Raw genomic sequence first — 19,543 nt, 5'->3', positions numbered from 1 at the left:
CAAGAAGCTGTTTCTGTCACAGCTCTGACCGTAAACCACCCGGGCTGCTCGGTTACCAACAGACGCCTGCCCCAATGTAAACGCCCGTTCCCTTCCTCCCCCTCAGGGTCCCCGGTGACTGCCTACTCACCGCCAGTGCCGTAACTCTCCTGAGTTACGGCGGCAAGCTCGCGTCTCCCGGGGGTATCCACCAGTCCTCGCTCCACGTCTCCGGTTCTTCCGTGGGGGCGTTGGTGATGTGGTCGGTCCTTGTGGTTTCCTTCTACGGCTCGGCAGGGTCTCTCCGCATCCCGCAGTCTTCCGGCTTGTTTCCTTTGGCGTCCTCGGTTCCTTCGTCTCCGGCTTCCGCATTTGCCCCATCCCCTCGCAAGAGGTCTCTTTTCCACGCCTCTCTCAGCTGCGATTTGTCGTCCCCATCAACGCTTTCCCCGTCATCCTGCAGAGGAGAAGGTGTGAGGAGTTTATTAACCCGTCGTGGCTGGACCCTTTTTCCTCCTCAGGCGGAAGCCAACCCCCGGGTATGCGGCACTCGGCTCCCGTCCGGGCTCTCCCTGACAGGCAGGTATGAATACATATAAATAAATATTGCAGAAATTGCTCCAACCAACAAAATAAGAGTAGAATGCTTACGCATAACAGGGTGTGGAGTAGTACAACCACACAACGAGGGATTGATACGAGTGTCTCACATAAATTGTTTAGAGTAATGAGAAGAAATATATAAACATGGTTGATGATGCTATAGGGCAAAAAGTGCTACTACAACAAATGATGGACGGAATGTTGAGTAAATCAAACATTAACCTCCAGTCAAGAGATCTGGGCTAAAGCCATCATTCTTTTGCGTATTATGCCACCCCAGTTTAGATCCAGCCATATGCAAACAGTCTTGACCCTGCTCCTCATGGGAACAGTACAGCCCGAACTGCCACTGAACTGGAAATAAGCATCCTGGGACCAGTTCCGGGGTTTCGCCTCTCATCATCCAGACTAGTCTGAATACAGTGGCACAGCGAGCAAGGAACCCACACCCGGGCATACTTATCCCACTTAGGGCGAAACCTGCTACAGGGCGAAAACTGCTACAGCAACAAATGATCGACAGAATGCTGAGTAAATCAAACATTCACCCCAAGTCAAGAGATCTGGTCTAAATCCATTGTACTTTTGTTATAGACCCAGTAGAAGGCATCAAGCCAAAACGTGCTGGCCAGTGAATATATATGTTTTGTACTTTTAATGCACTCACTTAAGGAGTTGTTTGGGTGAATAAATACACCTGCATGGAGAGAAAGGGTCTGGAGCATTCTTGAATAAATGGTGCCGCCGTATCGTGGAGCTGCTGAAACCACGCACAAACGCATATATTTATATATATATTGGTTTTCCAGTAGGTAATATATGTATACCGTTATAGGTAGGACCATATTTCCATTGGAAAAGCGTTTTTGACTTGTCTATATCTTTAGTGCCAGTTGATGAATCATCATGAAATGTTCCCCCAAAACTTGACACTCACTTCAGCTTCTGTCTGGAAAGTTTCTGGATGATCCGTCAAGTGGAGGCCAAGAAAAAGGGGGGCCCCACAACACGTTTCCCCCATGTTAATTCCCATAGAGAAATTGAACACAACTGCAGTCTGAACCATTGAACGGAATTACACCAAATTTTGGCAGAAGGCTCTTGGTCCAGAAAGCATGCTTTTTGTGATTAGGTGTAAACCCGTTGAGCAGTTTTAGAGAGATTATCCAAAATCCAAATTTGTATATCTAGGGACACGGACCCTTCGTGGATCTACCCACAGTCAATCCGTGGCTCTACGCGCCACAGCAGGGCCTGATTGGCTGGTTACAACCTAAGAGAAAAGTTGCAGCCACCATTTTATGTATCGGGAAAGGGTCGCCAGTGCTGGAAAGAAGCATGTAAAACAGATGAAGGCATCAAGGTAGAGGTACCCTGACCCAATGGATGTGTTATAAATGTGAGGAAAGCATGTTTAATGGACAGTAAAATGCCCCAAACCATTTTTTTCACCGCTGGTGAAATTGGAGAAGGAGTTGCGGGCCTCAGCGTGGCCCCCATGTAAGTCTGCAAACCTCACTGCAAAGTTACACGGGGGGCCGTGCTGAGCGTCACGGAGGATTCGCAGAGTTACAGAAAGAAGCAACCAAATTGTGTTTCTTCGCAGAAAGAATGGAAAGGTTTAAAGAAATATTGACCATTTAGAAGTGGTATAACAAAAAAGAAAGATGAAAAGAATCTTGTGATTTCTTATCTAGAGCAGCATAAGTAAGTACACATGGTGAGGGGTAGCCATCTTACCTGCTTTTCTACTGAAAGAGGAGGTGGTTTGCAAGAGTTCTGACATGACATTTGGAATAAAAACCGTTAACAGAGATAGAAATAAAACTGGGAGAACAGAAAAGAGCGTTTACAGACATGTTAATTAGGTTGCAGTATATAAAAGTATATTTAGATAAAACATTGTGAGTGTATGTAAGCTAAAAGAAAATGTGTACCAGCTAGAGACTATGATTGAAGGGAAAATAGAAGGGAGCTAAGATGAGAACATAAACTAAAAATACAGTGAGCAGGAAAGGAGAAAGATGAACTGGTATATTCAAAGTATGCTAATATTATTAAGCCAGTATGAATGAATGTTTTTGAAATTTGATTTTGGTGTTTGCTTTTACTATTTAATTTAATAGTATGTAATTTGCACATGCTCACGCAGTCATGCAGGCACTTACATACTGAGTTACACTCCCACAAAACAATTTATGTACTCACCACTCCTTTTGTCAGACAGTAACTGCAACACTCAGTCACACAACCATAAAACCATTTAGACACCCAATTACTCACCTATACATCCAAGTTTGAGTACTAGTTTGTCCTTAGAGCCTGGAAGGACAGGCACAGAATGCCAGCTGCACAACAAAAAGAGTTTGAAGAGGACAACTTCAGCATTCTTCAAAAGGGAGACGGCTGATTGTAGTTGACCTCAGAATAAGGGTCCCAAAGGGTAGTGGGTTTCAGAAGGAGAGAGAGGAGTGAAGAAAGGAGTGGGTAAAGTCTACGGAGGAGAGAAGGGATCCCCCAGAGACAAACCTCTCTATTGGATATGATGCAGGAAGTAATGTCCCCTTCCAAATCCCGTCCCGTGAGGATCTCAAGGACAGATAGGCTGAGTGGTATCTGAGGCCACAGCTGGGCCAGAAAGTGCAGAGGAAAGAAAAAGTGAGGTCAAGAGAACCTTGAGGGCGAAAAAGGTCTTGCTGGCTGGAGAGTTAGGGAGGTGCATTTGAAGGCAAATAGATGTTAGGGTCTAGCTGAAAAGGAGTGAGTACCACTACTGGGTCTCCGGTGTAGAAGGAAGAGTTCATATATTCAGAGGCTTGGTGCCGGTCTTTAAGGAGGGGTTTGATATAGACAGGTTATTTCTGGCATAAGAAGTAGTTGTACTGATACAGAGGATCACTTATGAGGATTGTAGAGGTGCCTTTGAAGTCATTCATGGTGATGGGATGGACAACATATTGCCTTTAGAGAAGGAGAATAGGTTCCACTATAAAGGAAGTCCTTGTCAGTAAGTATGAATTATCCCCCAGGTGACAGACCGCTCTATCACTCCAGAGATGGGGACTTGCTTGTTGCTATGGTTTCCCCACACCCGCCGTACGAAGGTCACTAGCAGGTTCTATGATCTGGGGCTGATATTAGCTAAGAGAGAATTGACCCTGCACTGGAAATCCAGGGGGGGGGCCTAGCTACGTGCGGTGGAGGGCAGCACTAGTGAGATGGGCGGGGGCGGAGGGTACGCTCCGGGTGCAGATGGCACTGAGGAGGGACGATGAGAAAGCGTTAGCGACGGCCAGGGCATGGGAAGCGTTGGTAGTTGAGCTCCAGGGGCTGATATCTGAGGTGGGGGAAGGAGGGAGCACTTCGGATCGGCAAGAGGCGAGGGGAGCTGGGGAATGAGATGAGATGGGAATGAAGGAGGTCCCCAGGCATATCCCGGAGGCCTGGACAAGAGGGATGATTTGCTTACGCAGAGAGGGGGTGAGCAACTGTAAATGATCACCTTAGATGGGGGGGCACATCGGGGGAGAAGTAGGGGGCAGAGGCGCACTGACATGGGGGTGGGGGGGGGAGGGGACGAGTTGGGGTTGGGAGGGAAGATACTCTTAATGAACACGGGGACCCGTGATGTAATGAACAGTCATTGTTGATTTGGAAAATAATAAAAAATGTTTCAACAAAAAAAAAGTATGAATTATCCCCACAGGAGTACAGGTTGGAATTCAGTATTAGTCAGAAACTGTTGACTACATTTGGGAGGATTTTGTGGGGTGGTTTTGAAATGTTTGTTAAAAGAACTGTTGTTTGTTTAAGAAGGTGTTTCTAACAGTTTTATACTTTTTTTTTAAAGAGGATTGAGAAGAAGCAAATTGAGGAACCTTTTCTCCAGACACTTATTGGAGTTCTTTAGCTTGATTCATCTGATACAGTTCAATGGCATCCCCATAATATCTTTTTAATGTAGTAGACGGATACTGCAATTTTTATATATTTTTATGAAATACTTCTATCCACTTTTTCAACTGTCCACTCATAGGCAACATGTCTTCCATCATGCAACTTCCATGTTAGAGAACATCTCCATTGTTAAAGTACATATTATTGTGTTTAAGATATAATGCACCTTATTTACATCCACTAGTTCCTGACAGATTTTGTTGTTTTTTGTGGGCACATCATTTACTAGAATAACAAGTGGTTCTTCCAAATCTGTCTCTACACCCACAGTTTCAATATAGTGTTTCGCATCTAAAGGAAAATACACAACTGTACCTTTAAACCCTTTCAGAAATTCAGTTGATGATACCTTTAATGTTAGAGTTTGCTTCTCTCAGAAAGTAATGTAAGTGATCCCAGGGATATTCTGCACAACTCAAGGTTAGAAACCAAGGGCGCTAGGTGGCGCCGGACCAAAATGGCCACGCTTTAGTGAGGCTCTGGCTGCCCGACCCGCTGATCCATCCATTATTTGCTTAAAGCCCCCCTGCCCACGGACGAAACAACTATGCACGTGAACCTCATGGAGGGCTAAAGACTCGCTGCCAGTTTGACGCTGCTACGCGCCGAGGCCCGGGAGATATCCGCTCCGGAAGCAGCCCTGGGGGAAGACGACCGCCTCGGCCGGTGACGAGAGGCGGATGCGGCTGCCACGCGAGTGCTGGTGCGGCCATGCGGCGGTAGGCCTGAGGACGGGAGTGACGCGGGAAGGCCGTTGCGGGCCTCTACACGGGACCTGGGGACGGCGCCTGCTGACTGCGACCCGAGAAGAGGGGCTGGTGCTCCCCCAGGGCACGGCTGCTGCCATTCCCCCCCCCTCGTATAAGGCGGCAGCCCAGACCTAGAGCCCAGAGACTACGGTCCGGAGGATGCGGCGATAGGAGCGCCGCTGCTGCATGGATCTGCCACCTTGACCACGGGTAAGACGCGGCTGGCGCCTAATAACGAGAGACTATGCCTGGCCTTGCTGGCTGAGCGGCGAATGCCCATCCTGCTACCTGGCTGCGAGACTGGCGGAGACTGCGTGGTGCTGGGGCCGCTCCCTGACAGGGGAGAGAGTAAACACACACCGGGCATTGGGCGGCGGCGCACCTTCATATATGCTGGACACTGCATGACAGGAGCCCTTAGATACCGAACTGAAGATAGGGATCCTGCTGCATTGAGCTCCAATTGCATACTGAGCTGAGATCGACAAGCGCCACAACAGGACAGAGCCCAGGCACAGGAAACAATATTAGGATAGGAAGAAGGAGAGTGCAGAGGAGGTGCGGATTGAAGTGCTGTAACGCCTGGAGCGGCGCGATCATACGGAGTGGGTTTCGGTGGTGCATTATCGCAAATACATCAGTGAGGGGCGAAACATGGGGAAAGCGGAGGCGCGCCAATCTAAACTGCCCTTCGAGCAGAAGAAAACGTCCACGCGCTCCGTCGCTGAAGACCCGGGTGGCCCGGCTCCGACGCCGCAGAATCCTCCGGAAGCCTCCCCTAACGAAGAATTGAAAAGCATGCTTACAGTGATGCAGCAAAGCTTGAATGCCCTCTCGGGGAAAATGGACACCATGAACACTCGCCTCGACTTCCTGGTGTTGAAAGTGGACAAACATGAAGAGCAGATTAAAGAGGCTGAGAAGAGAATCTCCGACACTGAGGACAACGCTTCCAATATGGCCAAGCAAATGTCGCAAATGGACAAGCTGCTTAAGGTGATTGCGGCCAAGAACGTGGATCTTGAGGCACGTAATCGGAGGAACAATATTCGCCTGATAGGCATTCCGGAGACCACGGCTACGGGACGCATGGAAGACTATGTAGAACGGCTACTTACCTCCTCGCTCGGAGCGGAAGATTTCTCAGCGCAGTTGATAGTTGAACGGGCGCACAGAACACTGGGCTCGCGACCTCCGGCTGGTGCACCACCGAGGCCAATAGTGGCAAGGCTGCTGAACTATCGAGACCGCGACGCTGCCCTGCGGAGAGCGCGAGACATGTCGGAGCTGCAGTTTGAAGGGAATCCGTTATCCATTTACCCAGACTTCACACTAGCCGTCCAGGAGGCGCGAAATAAATATGTACAGGTGAAGCAGAAACTGCGCAAGGCAAACGTGGAGTATGCATTATTATACCCTGCCAAGCTGAGGATACGCCACCGAGACCGCACGGTTATTTGCAACAACCCGCACCAAGCGGAGGACTTTCTCAAGTCATTGAAGCGCTCTTCCCCGGTGCGCGGCGGCGCTGGCGGGCGCTCAGGATCTCAGTCACCAGGGGAAGACCACCGATGTCGGCATATAGTGAGCACGGCTGCTACAGTCAAGCCTTCCTGGGCACGGACTGAGTGCCCATGATGAATGGCAGGGGGGCCTACCCTGGACACCTTCTGCGACAGGGGCGACACATGAGGAATCTGCTGCGGGCGGCCACATCTACCGTGCCACGCAGACATCACCGGCAGTGACGATGATCGGATGCTACACACTTACTGGCAGATTAGTATCCGGGGCTGGGAATGATCTGCGTTAATAACTGTTAAGGCGGGAATACCCCCCACAAGAAGGCACGATATGATCCACTGTATATGGGCTCGCCCGGACTGTTAAAAAGAAGTGGGTTCACAGGGGCACAACTAACGTGGGTTGGGCACCCTCCACCCTGACCCTCCTGCGCCCCAGGTCCATTGGGGAGGGTACGGGGAGTCCCTCTGTTTGGAAGGACGCGAGGGTTTAAGAGGCACACCAGCACCCCACTGAGGGAGGTCCCCCAATACCTACGGATAGGAAGTATCGAGACTCTCTATCCTGTTATTGCTAGATGCCACTGTTTAGCGTCTGGCAGATGTTACTGGTTGGAGGGAGGGGGCGAGGGCTCGGGGATTCCGGCGCAATTGGGGTGCTGATGTGGGTGGGTAGGGCGGGAGGGCTGGGGGGGCAGAGCCTCAGGGGAGAGTTGGAGGGGACCATTGTATGATAGGTACTAGAGATGCTGCTCTAGTTTCACACCACTGCTCCGGGACAATTGCCACTGTAGTACGCTGTGAGCCACAAAGGGGAAATGTAGCGCACATAGCGCTTGCACTCATAATCATGTCTTGCACTAGGATACACACATGGAGGGGTCAGGACGAGACACGGTGAAGCTCCTGTCATGGAATGTTCGGGGGCTGCGAGATCCCAGGAAGAAGAGAAATTCTCTCTTACTTAGACCGACATGACATCAGTATAGCGGCACTTCAGGAGACACACACTGACCCTAGATGCCCCCGACCTTCGGCAGCAGATGGGCTTCCTATAGAGTATTCTCAGCTTACTCCACGTATGCTCGGGGCACAGCAATCCTGGTCAAGAGAGGTACCCCCTTTCGTTTTGGAGGAACGCAAGAGGACAGAGAGGGCAGATATTGCATGATGTGGCGATCGCTAGAGGCTCACTCGGTGGTCATAATTAGCTATTACGGCCCCAACACGGACAGCCCTGACACTTTGACTACACTGTGGGGACAGATACTAGACATTGGAGCCACTCACGTGTTATGGGCGGGCGACTTAAACACTGTCAGTGACCCTGTCAGGGATCGATCTACACACTTGCCTCATCACTACACGCGAAGCCAGGGCACATTGCAGGGACTTCTGGGAGACGGGGGCTTAGTTGACCTGTGGAGATATAGGCATCCGGAGAAACGAGAGGGCACCTTTCACTCGTCGTTACACGAGTCCTGGTCAAGGCTGGATTATTGGCTCGGCTCCCGAGGGGCTTGCCTGTGGGTGCGGGGAGCGGATCATCTGGCCCGGACGTTGTCAGACCATGCCCCTGTATGCGTCACGCTGACTGTCCCCAGCCTGGACGCAGGCCACAGGTGTTGGAGACTTGACCCCGAGGCGCTGCTGGATGAGGTGTTTAAAACGGAAGTGGGGGAGGCTATTGCTGATTTCTTCGAACGGAATAAGGGATCGGTCGAACGGGTGGGGACACTATGGGAGGCGTTTAAAGTGACCATGCGGGGGATTTGCATGTCCAAAAGTTTTGGGGTCTTGAGGGACATCCGCCGGCGGCTTCACCTTTTGGAGGGGGAACTCAAAACCCTCGAGGCGAAAGTCTTGCAGGCTGACTCGGGGTAAGATAGGGCTAAGATGAGGGAGACGCTGACAGAGTACACGGAGACGGCAGAAAGAGAGATAAAATTCAGAGGGAAATACGCGCAGGCAAGGCGCTATGGGGAAGGCGGCAGACCTGGGAGGGCCCTTGCTCAAGACATCAGAATGCTCCGGTATGCTAGTTATATCCTTGAGATAGAGGATGGGGAAGGTAAATGCCACAAGGATAGTGCTCAGATATTGCAGACCTTTATTGATTTTTACGCTGAGCTATATAGATCCAAAGGGACCAATACACTTGACCTCCCGAGCTTTTTTGGGGACATCACACTGGGATACTTGGAGGACAATCAGAGGGAGTTTCTCTGTGCGCCATTTACTAATGATGAACTCAGGGAGGCGGTCCTCCAGCTGCGGTCCGGGAAGGCGCCGGGGCCAGACGGACTCCCAAGCGACTTTTATAAAGTATACCTAGACCAGCTGGCCCCGGTTCTGCAGGACGTTTATGCGGAGGCTCTTGAGGCTCAGGTATTGCCGCCCACAATGAGAGAGGCCCTTATTATGTCCGTCCTGAAGCCAGGGAAGCCGGCCAATACGTGCGATTCATACCGGCCCCTGTCCCTTATAAACATCGATAGTAAAATCCTCACTAAGCTGCTGGCTAACCGACTTAACCTCCTGATGGATAAGCTAATTCTGCCGGATCAGGCAGGTTTTATTACTGGACGATCCACTTCCCATAACCTTCGCACCCTCTTTTCGATTATCCAACAGGTGGCCCCGCAACTGCCACTGGCGGCTGTCTTCTTGGATGCCACCAAGGCATTCGACTCGGTAGAGTGGGATTATCTGCATGCGGTGCTTCGATGCATGGGGTTCCCGGTCGGGTTTTCCGCTTGGATCAAATTGATCTATATGGCCCCGGTGGCCCGAGTGCAGATTAATGGCCGCGTGTCCGCGGCTGTACCGCTATCCCGTGGCACTAGACAGGGGTGCCCGCTGTCGCCGTTGTTATTCGCCTTGGCGGCCAAGATTCGCCAATATCATCAGGAGAAAGCCCTGAGATGCCTGCTGCGTCCTATCCTGATTTCGCTATATGCGGACGATGTCACCCTATACATCAAGGACCTGGTACACAACCTCAACCCGATCCTTCGGGAGTTCGTACGATTTGGGGGGCTCTCAGGAATACAAATTAATTGGTTGAAATCCCAAATTCTTCCTCTGACCCCGGCTGCTGCCCCCTTTGCGGTTGACTACCCGCTGGAGTGGTGTGACTCTACCGTTCGGTACTTGGGCGTCAACGTCTCCCTAGTCAGGGAGGAACTAATCCGTGATAATTATGGCCGGGCCATCGATACACTTCGCGATGCTATAACGAGGTGGATAGCCATGCCGCTGTCCATGGCCGACAGGATATCCCTGGTCAAAATGATAGTGCTACCTAAGTTCCTTTACTACTTCTTGAATATCCAATACCACCAGCTTGACACTCTGCGGACAGAACCTATACGACTGGTGTGGGGCGGTAAGCAACCGCGCATAAAGTGGGAGACGCTGGCCAGTCCGTATCCGATGGGAGGGCTCGAGCTTCCTAACTTCGAATTATACTATATTTGCGCCCAGGCGCACTATGCGTACTACTGGTTCAGTGGCCCGAAGTACACTGCTCACCTGGCTGTGGAGAATTGTCCGGCGGACCCTGTCCCGATAGAGGGTGCAGTGCTGCAACAAACATCGCGCTGCGAGCGGGCCCCCACGACGGTAGACTGCACGGTGCGTGCATTGCAATGGATCGTACACAAAATGCAGGCCCCCATGGTCTATTCCCCCGATTGCCGCTGGCGTTCCATCCCCAATTGACCCTCTTGCAGGAGGGTATTTTTAAAAAATTCAAAAGACAGTGAGGAATCCACACGTGGGGTGACCTATATAAAAATGGGAAATTTGTCACGCTACATCAGCTGTGTGGCGATTCTCCGCCAACTGGCATGGAAACATTCCTTTACGCCCGACTCCGGGAGGGCATACGGGCTTGCACCCCGGGATATCCGCAGGAGCCGCAGGTGCTTCCTCAGATGCACACGCTCCTGGCGGCGAAGACTGCGTCTCACTTGGTTTCCATCCTCTATAGATCCCTCTACGCGGAAATGAGCACACCGCAGTGCGCTGCTCGAGCTAGGTGGTCGCACGAGCTGGGGCAGGAGATCTCGGACCAGGAGTGGCTCTATTGCTGCGCACAGACGGAGAAGGTGTCTGCCAGCTATAGGCTGCGTATTACGCACTACAAGTATCTACAACGCTACTATTACACGCCCGCCCGCCTGCACCGATACGGACTGAGAGGGGATGCCAGATGCGATAGATGTCGCGCTGACGATGCGGATATGCTTCACCTGGCTTGGAGCTGCCCGGCCCTTCAGGAATATTGGGAACGGATATTTGAAGCAGTCGGGAAAATGTTGGACACTTCGCTTTCACCTTCTCCGCTGCTGGGCATACTGGGGTATACGGAAAAGCTCCCGATGATACACAGGAGATTCGCCTCTGTCTGTTTCCTCCTTGCTAAATGGAAGGTGGCTTGCAGATGGGGCAGAGGAAGGGCGCCTAAATTTAAGGATTGGCTCGAAACGATGATTTGCTGGCAGGAGCGGCTTGCCCTGTACTCTGACCTCCTTCCGTCGGCTTCCCGACCCCGGGACATATGGGGCCCACTGAAGGTGTACCTGCTGCGCACCCCGCTGGCATCTGACGTAGCGCTTCCGTCCTCATCGCCCGGCTAGAGAGCTGAGAAATTCTTGCGGCGCGGACTGGGGCTGGGGCGGCAGGTGGCAGCTTTCGACACACTGCAGTGGTTGAACACTTGGGAGGGCCGGCTGAGCACTGAGGGATCCAGGGGTGGCTACACAGCTTACTGGGTGGTGTGCTGGGATCGCCATTGGGGCATGAGAGACTGATCAGGTGGGAGAGACCCCCTCTGCTGTAGCTACGTACTTAAGACTGTGTCCTGCGGTGCGGGCGGCTCATTAGGCAAAAGTGCTAGGGTACCCTTAGAGACCACTCTCACCATGAGGCTAGTTGACTGGGGGTTTTGTTAACTGTTCTCCAACATTGTTAGGGTTTGCGATCCCTAGTTCCACCTAAAGTAAAAGGGAGGGAAACATACAAAAGGGGAAAAGGGGGGAAAAAAAACAAACAAAAAAAAAAACTAAAACCGGCTTCTGGTTCTTGACGCGGCCTGCCCTATGGGTTGTTGGCGATCCGCTGTGTACACTCCTACCCTTTCCTTATCATAACACGCTACCGGCCAAGTATGGTTGTAGGCATCATGCTGTGTGCGAACACTCTGTACTTAATAAAGGTTTTGGAAAAAAAAAAAAAAAAAGGTTAGAAACCAAGCTAGTGTTCCTAAACCTCAAAACATGTACTTGAGATCAACATGACGACCATGCCAGTACTCATTCATGCAATATTTGCAGAGGTAAAGTAAATAGAAAGCAGCACTGCAAGTACATGGGTGGGGTCCTACTGCATCAATAAATCCTGGCAAATAATATAAATAATACTACGCTCCCATTTATACAAAGGAGCATGTCTACACCTCCCTTGTACCTCTTTATCTGTTTCTTCTTCTATATTTCTAGGGATCATTTCTTCTTTTCCTATGGTGCAAGTTTTTTGTTCAAGTTTCAGTGTGTTTCTGTATCTGTAAATAGTTAAATAAGTTAAGTTATGTTATGTTTGTTTGTTAAGTGTTTGGTTTAAATTGTATTGTGATATGTTAAAAAATATACTTGCAAAGTTATACATATATTTGTTATTAAGTTAATGTAAGGGTCACAAACACACTCATACATGTACTCACACACTTATACAGTCATACCCCTGGAAGCCACTGGGTACCCTTATAGGCCTACCATCTCAGTGGGGAGTGTGCATGACCAGGAAGTGGAGAAAGAAGCGGCACGTGACAAGGAGGACGCCAAACAGCAGAGATTTAAGGAGGACTGCAGAAGTTCTGGAGTCGAGAGAGAGAGTCCAGGATAAGGGGACATGAACCAGAGTGAATTGCACAGACCGCCAAAGCTTCAGGAGGCTACAGAGCAGAAGAGGAAACCAATCCACTGGTAGGAAGGGCTACAACTATCGAGGGACTCAGAAGCCATACAACAGACCCCAGGGAAAGGCGACTTGGACAAGACTGCCATGACTCGATAACAGAGTCATGGCATCAGGTGAGTACAAAGGGGGGTTTTCAGTGAGTGGTTTATTGGGCACTAATGCAAGGCTATCTAGTGGGGTATTAAAGATCAGGCAAGGCCAATATGCCGTGGTATACCAGGAATTTTTCTACCCTGACATTGTATGAGAGCACTGCATGGGGAAACAAGGGGAGCACAAAGAATCCTGACCCCAGTGGCGTAACGATAATTGAGGGGGCCCCCCTGCAAGGTACGTGGAGGGGCCCCCTCCGGACTCTATCAGGGGCTCCCCGGCCAAAGTGCAGTGCTGAGGGGGCCCACTTGAGCTTGAGGGCCCCCCCGCACTGCGGGGATGCGGGGGCCTGTGTTACGCCCCTGCCTGACCCTCCCATAACCAGTGGTAGTGGAATTGAATTGACGGAGAGTATACAATGGGAATATATCTTCCATCCTCCTTTTTCCTTCACAACAGTACTGTATCTAGGCACTCAATGATCACAGGCCCCAAACCCCGTTTTCACATGTTTCGTCCCATTTCAGAGTGTTGGTGGACTGCTGAAACTTGCAGCGAACCTGATAATTAAAGTCTCTCCCTATGTATGTTTTTCCTGAGGGCATTTCTAGAAGACAAATACAGACAGAAGACTCAGACGGACCAACCCCATTGAAGCCATTCTGAAAGATAAGCACTTTACACAATCACCATATATTTTAACCCAACCCATTTCCTTATACGTTATGCAAGAATAAACATCCCCATATCAAACATCACTGGTCTGGGTCTTCCCTTGAACCCAATTACATAGGGAAAATGGAGCCACATAAGACACATTTACAATGGCAAACGTGGCATTTTGTACAGTGAGACAGTGAGTAATCATCGCACTCAAATATTCACAGGCTGCTGGTATTCCGATGACCTCAGTTGATGAACGTTCTCCCAAGGGTGCTCTAGTGGAGGAATATTCTGCTGCACTCAGTTTCTCATGCATCATTCAGTTGTACACCCTTTCATGATTTGCTTTTAAGTGCTTCCAATTCAAACTTGTCCAATGTGAATACTTCTTGGCAGCGCTGCTGGGTAACTGTATGTGGCAAATATTACACTGCACATATTTAAAGTGTAATCTTTTCCTCTGAAGGTGTTCTAAAATATTTTCAGACATCACTTTCTTTTGTGCTGTTGTAGAAATATGTATGGATGTGTTTGAAGTGATTGTGTAGAAAACTGTATCTGGAAATAAATAAGTTGTGTTATGTTTATTTGTAGTGGGTGCAATCCACAGTGCTTCTTAATTGCAATGAGATAGTGTGCAGTTTTTTTCTACAATCTTTATGATTGTTCTTTCCCCACTATTCAATGATGTCAGCTTAAAAAAAGTTCAGTGTTTACAATGTATAAGTAAAGGAGCTGAGAACAGTAAAAAAGGGGACATTAAATGCTTATTTATATCAATACATACCTTGAGAATGAGAAATCTCTATTTCTTAAAGTTATTTGTTTATGCATTATTCAAATTGTAAGTTACTCTTGTAATTGTATTAACTGTATAACTGATATTTTTTTTCTTTTTCTGTTGATCAATGGCACTATCTATCAAGGTAATATACTTTACTAATTCGTTCTTGCAGTTTTGTTGCATACCTTCATACCTTTAGATTTTGAGGATGCACACGCAAGGACAGGTTGCTACAGCTACTAACACACCTACGCACACATCAGCACAGCAACTCACACACTCAGATAGAGGTATTCTCACACACAGGCTTACACTGACACTGACACACCTAGACACACATCGATATACCCACTGGCACACCCAACTACACACTGATACAGCCACTGACACATCCAGCCAAACATTAATGTATGAAATAACACAGCCATGTTCACAGTGACACACCCAGGAAGTTACTAATGCATACACTCACACACCCAGGCATACGGCAATCCCGACACTCATACAGCCAGTCAAAGATCAATGCATCCAAGACTACCATGCACACATTGAGACACCCAGAGACTTACTAATGCAGACACTGACACACCCAGCTATAAAGGAGTATAGACACAGACGCAGCCATCCAAACACCAATGCATCCTATTACACACCGAGGCACACACTGATCCACCCAGATACTTACCAATACAGACACTGACACACCCAGGGAAAGAGGAATGCAGACACAGCCATCCAAACACCAATGCATACAAACACACTGAGGCACACACTGATGCACACACTGACACACCCAATGACTTTTCAATGCAGACACTGACACACCCAGGTATACAGAAATGCAGACACTGACACAGCCAGCCAAATACTTATGTATTGAACAACACACCCAGGCACACACTGAAGCACACACTGACACATCCAAGGACTTAATGCAGACACTTACACAACCAGGTATATAGAATGCAAAGAATGACACACTCAGCCAAGCACTGATAGATCCAAAACACACTCAGGCACTCAAAATTCAAATTCAAAATCTTTATTCGATTTTACAGATAAAATCATAAAAGACAAATTGTTAAAAACAACATACAGATTTTCAGTGCCAACATCATTCTTGTTTTAAAACCACCATCAAAAAGCATACAAGAAAAAAACAAATAGAGGGAGAGTTTAACAGCTGTAAAAAAGTAAGGCTGGCCTGACTTGGGTAAAATTCAGGGGTTTTAAAATTGAGCGTATGAACTTATGTCGCAGTTTATATTTTGGGCAGAGCATAACCACATGTAATGTATTGTTGATCCACCTGTTGTCACAATTGCAAAGGGGCAAATTCGAGTGCATAAAACAACCATGGTTAAAAGGGATTAGAAGGGGAAATAAGTTTAACCTGATATAAGTCAGCAAGCGCGTTCGTGGTGAGACATATTCCAAGTCAGGTAAGGTTTAATATTACTAACTGTTTTCACTAATATTGCATGTCCATAGAGTGTTTCATTCATCCAGAGTCCTCACGTTCTGATGCCAACTTGCCTCTAAAAGCAGTTTTGACCCATTTGCCATCAGTACGAGTTATGTCTGAGGGGTTAACAAACATATCTGGTCTCCCTAGGGCCCGCAAATTACGTGCCACATACGCCAGCCATGGGATCTTGAAGGATTTTTCTAGTTTTAAGCAATCCTGCAAAATCAATCTAAACGGAGTTCCTCCTTTAACAAAATTGAATTCCAAAGTTTTAAAGGACAGCAGCGGAGCTGGTCAATGAAAAAATCTAAACCTAGTTCTTCGTGGACAATTTCATAAGGTACATTTTGACAAATTCCCAATAGCCTCCTTAAAAATTTGTTTCCGACAACTTGAAGTGGAGCAACCTGGCCATATCTCCAAATTCCACTGTCATAGCACACTAGGGGCTACACTTAGCCCTGTAAATTTCCAGGACCGATTGAATATGAGTGTGCCTGAGTCGGCGACAAAAATCTCCAATGCTGGATATCGCTCTATTGAAAGATAAAACATTCTGGTCTATAACGGAGTGCCAATTAAATTCAAGTTGGATCCCCACGTACTTAAACTTGTCTACCTGGCTGATGTGTTGCCCATCTATTATGTATTTCATGGTTTTCGTGTTTGATGGTCCAAACTTCATAACATGTGATTTTGTGAAGTTCGTCGACAAGTCAAGACTATTCATAAAACTAATAAAAAGGGTAAGGAGCTTTTACAAACCTTTAGCTGTGCAAGCACTCACTGATGCATACACTAACACACCTAGGCACTCACTAATGCATACTCCATCCCACCTAGGCATACACTCATGTACATTCTGACACACCCACTCTCACACCAATATAGTCACGGACACATTAAAAACACAGAGTTAGCTCTTTGTTTGAGTAGATGATGATTCTAACATGAACCGGTTTTTTCTAGAAGAGTTTTATACCATTTTAAAAAATCTCTTCTTTTTTTGTTTTTGAGCAAAAAGTGAACACGGTAGTAAAAAGGTTAAGGATGGGGAAATACAAAAGAAGCAACTCGCTTCACTCTTCAGCACACATTATGTAGTCTTTGAATGCAGAAAAAAACTAACAGCAATGCGTCTTCACTGTATCCAAGAATGAAACCACAGAAGACATTTTTACAGTGTCATGCATGTTGCATTTTGTGCAGGGAATAACCATGTCACTCAATTCCTCACAGGTTGCTGGTATTGTGAGGGGTACAGCTAAAGATGGTTCTCCCAAAGCTGCTATAGAGGTCGACTATCATGTTGCACCTTGCATCATCTGGTTGTAAACCCCCTCATGAACTGTTTTTATCCTATGCAAATACTTTTTTTGCAGTGCCTCTGGAAACTGCTTGCCACAAATTGTGCACTTGAAATATTTTGCTGGTACCTTCTTTGATCCATAAGCTATAGTACAGTGCCTTTACACATCACTTTCTTTTCTGCAAGGTAGTGTGTCTTCTTCTTCATCCTCAAGAGGTTGTGGATGTGCATCTTGGATGGATGGTGTAGCTTCAGTCATTGTCTAAAAGCAGTTCTCAATCCTCCTCCTAGAGACTTGACAAGAGAAGTAACTGCTTTTGGGTGTGATTTTTCATGTTGGAACGGTGGGGGCTTAATGTATTCAATCAGAAGACAAGGTTTGGATGTGTTTTCGGGTGACTTTGTGAAACCGGCATGTAAATTTGCAGATTCGCGACTCTAGTAAAATTAGTACATTTTTAAACACAGTGGGCCTCATGTAGGTAAATATAATTTACCGATTCTTAAATACCGAACTTTACCGAATCGGTATTTATGAATCGGAAAGTTATATGTAGGTAATAATTCGGTAATAATTACCGATTCGGTAACATTCGGTATTAAAGAATCGGAATTTACCGAATCGGTAAATACCGAGGTGGTATTTACCGAATCGGTAAATACCGAATCGGTATTTACCGAATCGGAAAAACGAAAACACATGACTGGATGAAACACCCAATCCTGTGCAACCACACCCCCACCCAACCAGGAAGTGGCCACACCCAGGCAGGTGCACACAATCAACAGACCCTGGAGAGGCTGGGAGTGCAGAGGAGAGGCAGGGAGCCAGTGCCTGATTGTGCAGCTCAAAACCACTATGTCCAGCCAGAGGACACAGAGAGATGGAGGGGAAAGGAGGAGGAAGCAGAAATCCAGCCCCAGGGAACTCCAGGTGCTAGTGGAGGAGATGGTGAAGCAGCACCAGAAGCTGTTTGGGAGGCAGTCCCTGCAAGTTCCAGAGTCAGAGAAGCGCAATATATGGCTGGCAATCCAGGCGCAGGTCAATGCGGTTGGAGTGACCCCCAGGGACATTGAGGTCCTGAAAAAGCGCTAGTACGACCTGAGGATCGTCACAAAGAGGAAGATGGGGGAAATACAGAAGGAGGCCAGCCGTACAGGAGGTGGAATTAACAGGGCACCTGCCCTCACCGAACTGGAGGAGCTGGTGGAGGCCACAATCGAGCACGAGAGCGTCGTGGGCCTTGGTGATGCCGACAGCTCTGCCAGAGCCGCCACCCAACAAGGTAAGACAAATGCACAGCAATGTAGCCCCCCCCTACCCCTATCCCACATCCCCCATAGTGAAATGAGTATCCCACTCCAGTCCATGTGTTAGTGCAGACAGGCAATGCATTATGGGAGATGTAGTCAGGGAAACCCCAACCGTGAACTGAATAGCACAGAACAACAATGCATGGTACACACATCAGCCAAAAGGATGCAGGGGACAATGTGAGAGTGTTACATGAATTTATTTTGATGCTAGCAATGCAGGGCTTCAGGTACACTGAGCTGATGTTGCATTTCTGTCCACAGATGTAACATCGCGCAGGACTGCACCTGCTACAGGAGAGAGGGCACACCGGCAAGACAGGTCAGCTCTGGCCAGCACAAGTTCCGCCCAGGGAGCATTGCCACAGCCACCATCACCACTACCACAGCCAGCATCACCACCACCACAGCCCGCATCACCACTACCACAGCCAGCGTCGCCTCAACCACAGCCAGCATCGCCACTCATGTTTGAGTCACCGGCCACATCACCGCCTGCATTTGTGAGGTCGAGGAGGCGTGCTGCTGCCAGGTTGCGAGCGTTAGACACCACATCTGACGACAGCAGGGGCCCGGAGCCAAACAATATGCCCCAGGATGGGAGCCATGCCACTGTGCCCTCCACCTCACAGGGAGAACACACGGGTGCAAGACGGCGCCGCAGGTCGCGGGTGCAGAGTCCACCAGCAGACGTCGACAGCCATGGGGTCTTCTCGGGGCTCGAGGGCAACATGCTGAAGCAACAGCGCCTGCAAACAAAGGCAGTCATGTCAGTGCAGCGACATATGCGTGGACTGAAAAACACTTTTACCAACATGGACAGGAACATCAGCACAATGGCGGTGGGGATGGGTGACATGGCAGCGGGCATTCAGGACATCTCCCAGTCCATCAAGCTGTTGTGCAGCAAATATGATGCTGACAGAGCTGCACGGCGCCGGGAACGGCAGAGGAGGGACAGTCACACCAGGGCACTCAACCGGCTGGCAACTGCCACATCACTACTCTGCCGGCGCTCTGCGTCTATGCAGGAGGGCCTGACACACTGCAGCAGCGAAGTGTCTCGGGGGATGGTGCAGGTCACAAGTGCACTTGAGGTGCTATTGACTAGTCAGGCGG

The 19,543-nt window shown here is 48.8% G+C and overlaps 1 protein-coding gene across 1 annotated transcript in view; it reads right to left on the bottom strand.

Moving 5' to 3' along the window:
* Positions 1 to 224: 224 nt before the first annotated feature.
* LOC146797673 (uncharacterized) overlaps positions 225 to 19,543 on the bottom strand; it is a 63,225-nt gene continuing 43,906 nt past the window's right edge. The window contains exon 4 of the mRNA XM_085627629.1: positions 225 to 436. Within this exon, the coding sequence (XP_085483755.1) occupies positions 263 to 436 (174 nt within the window). The 3' untranslated portion in view covers positions 225 to 262. The remainder of the gene's footprint in view (positions 437 to 19,543) is intronic.

This window comes from Triturus cristatus, chromosome 9, assembly GCF_964204655.1.
Source record: "Triturus cristatus chromosome 9, aTriCri1.1, whole genome shotgun sequence".
NCBI classification, from domain to species: Eukaryota; Metazoa; Chordata; class Amphibia; order Caudata; family Salamandridae; genus Triturus; species Triturus cristatus.
This window is presented reverse-complemented; position numbering and strand designations above follow the sequence as displayed.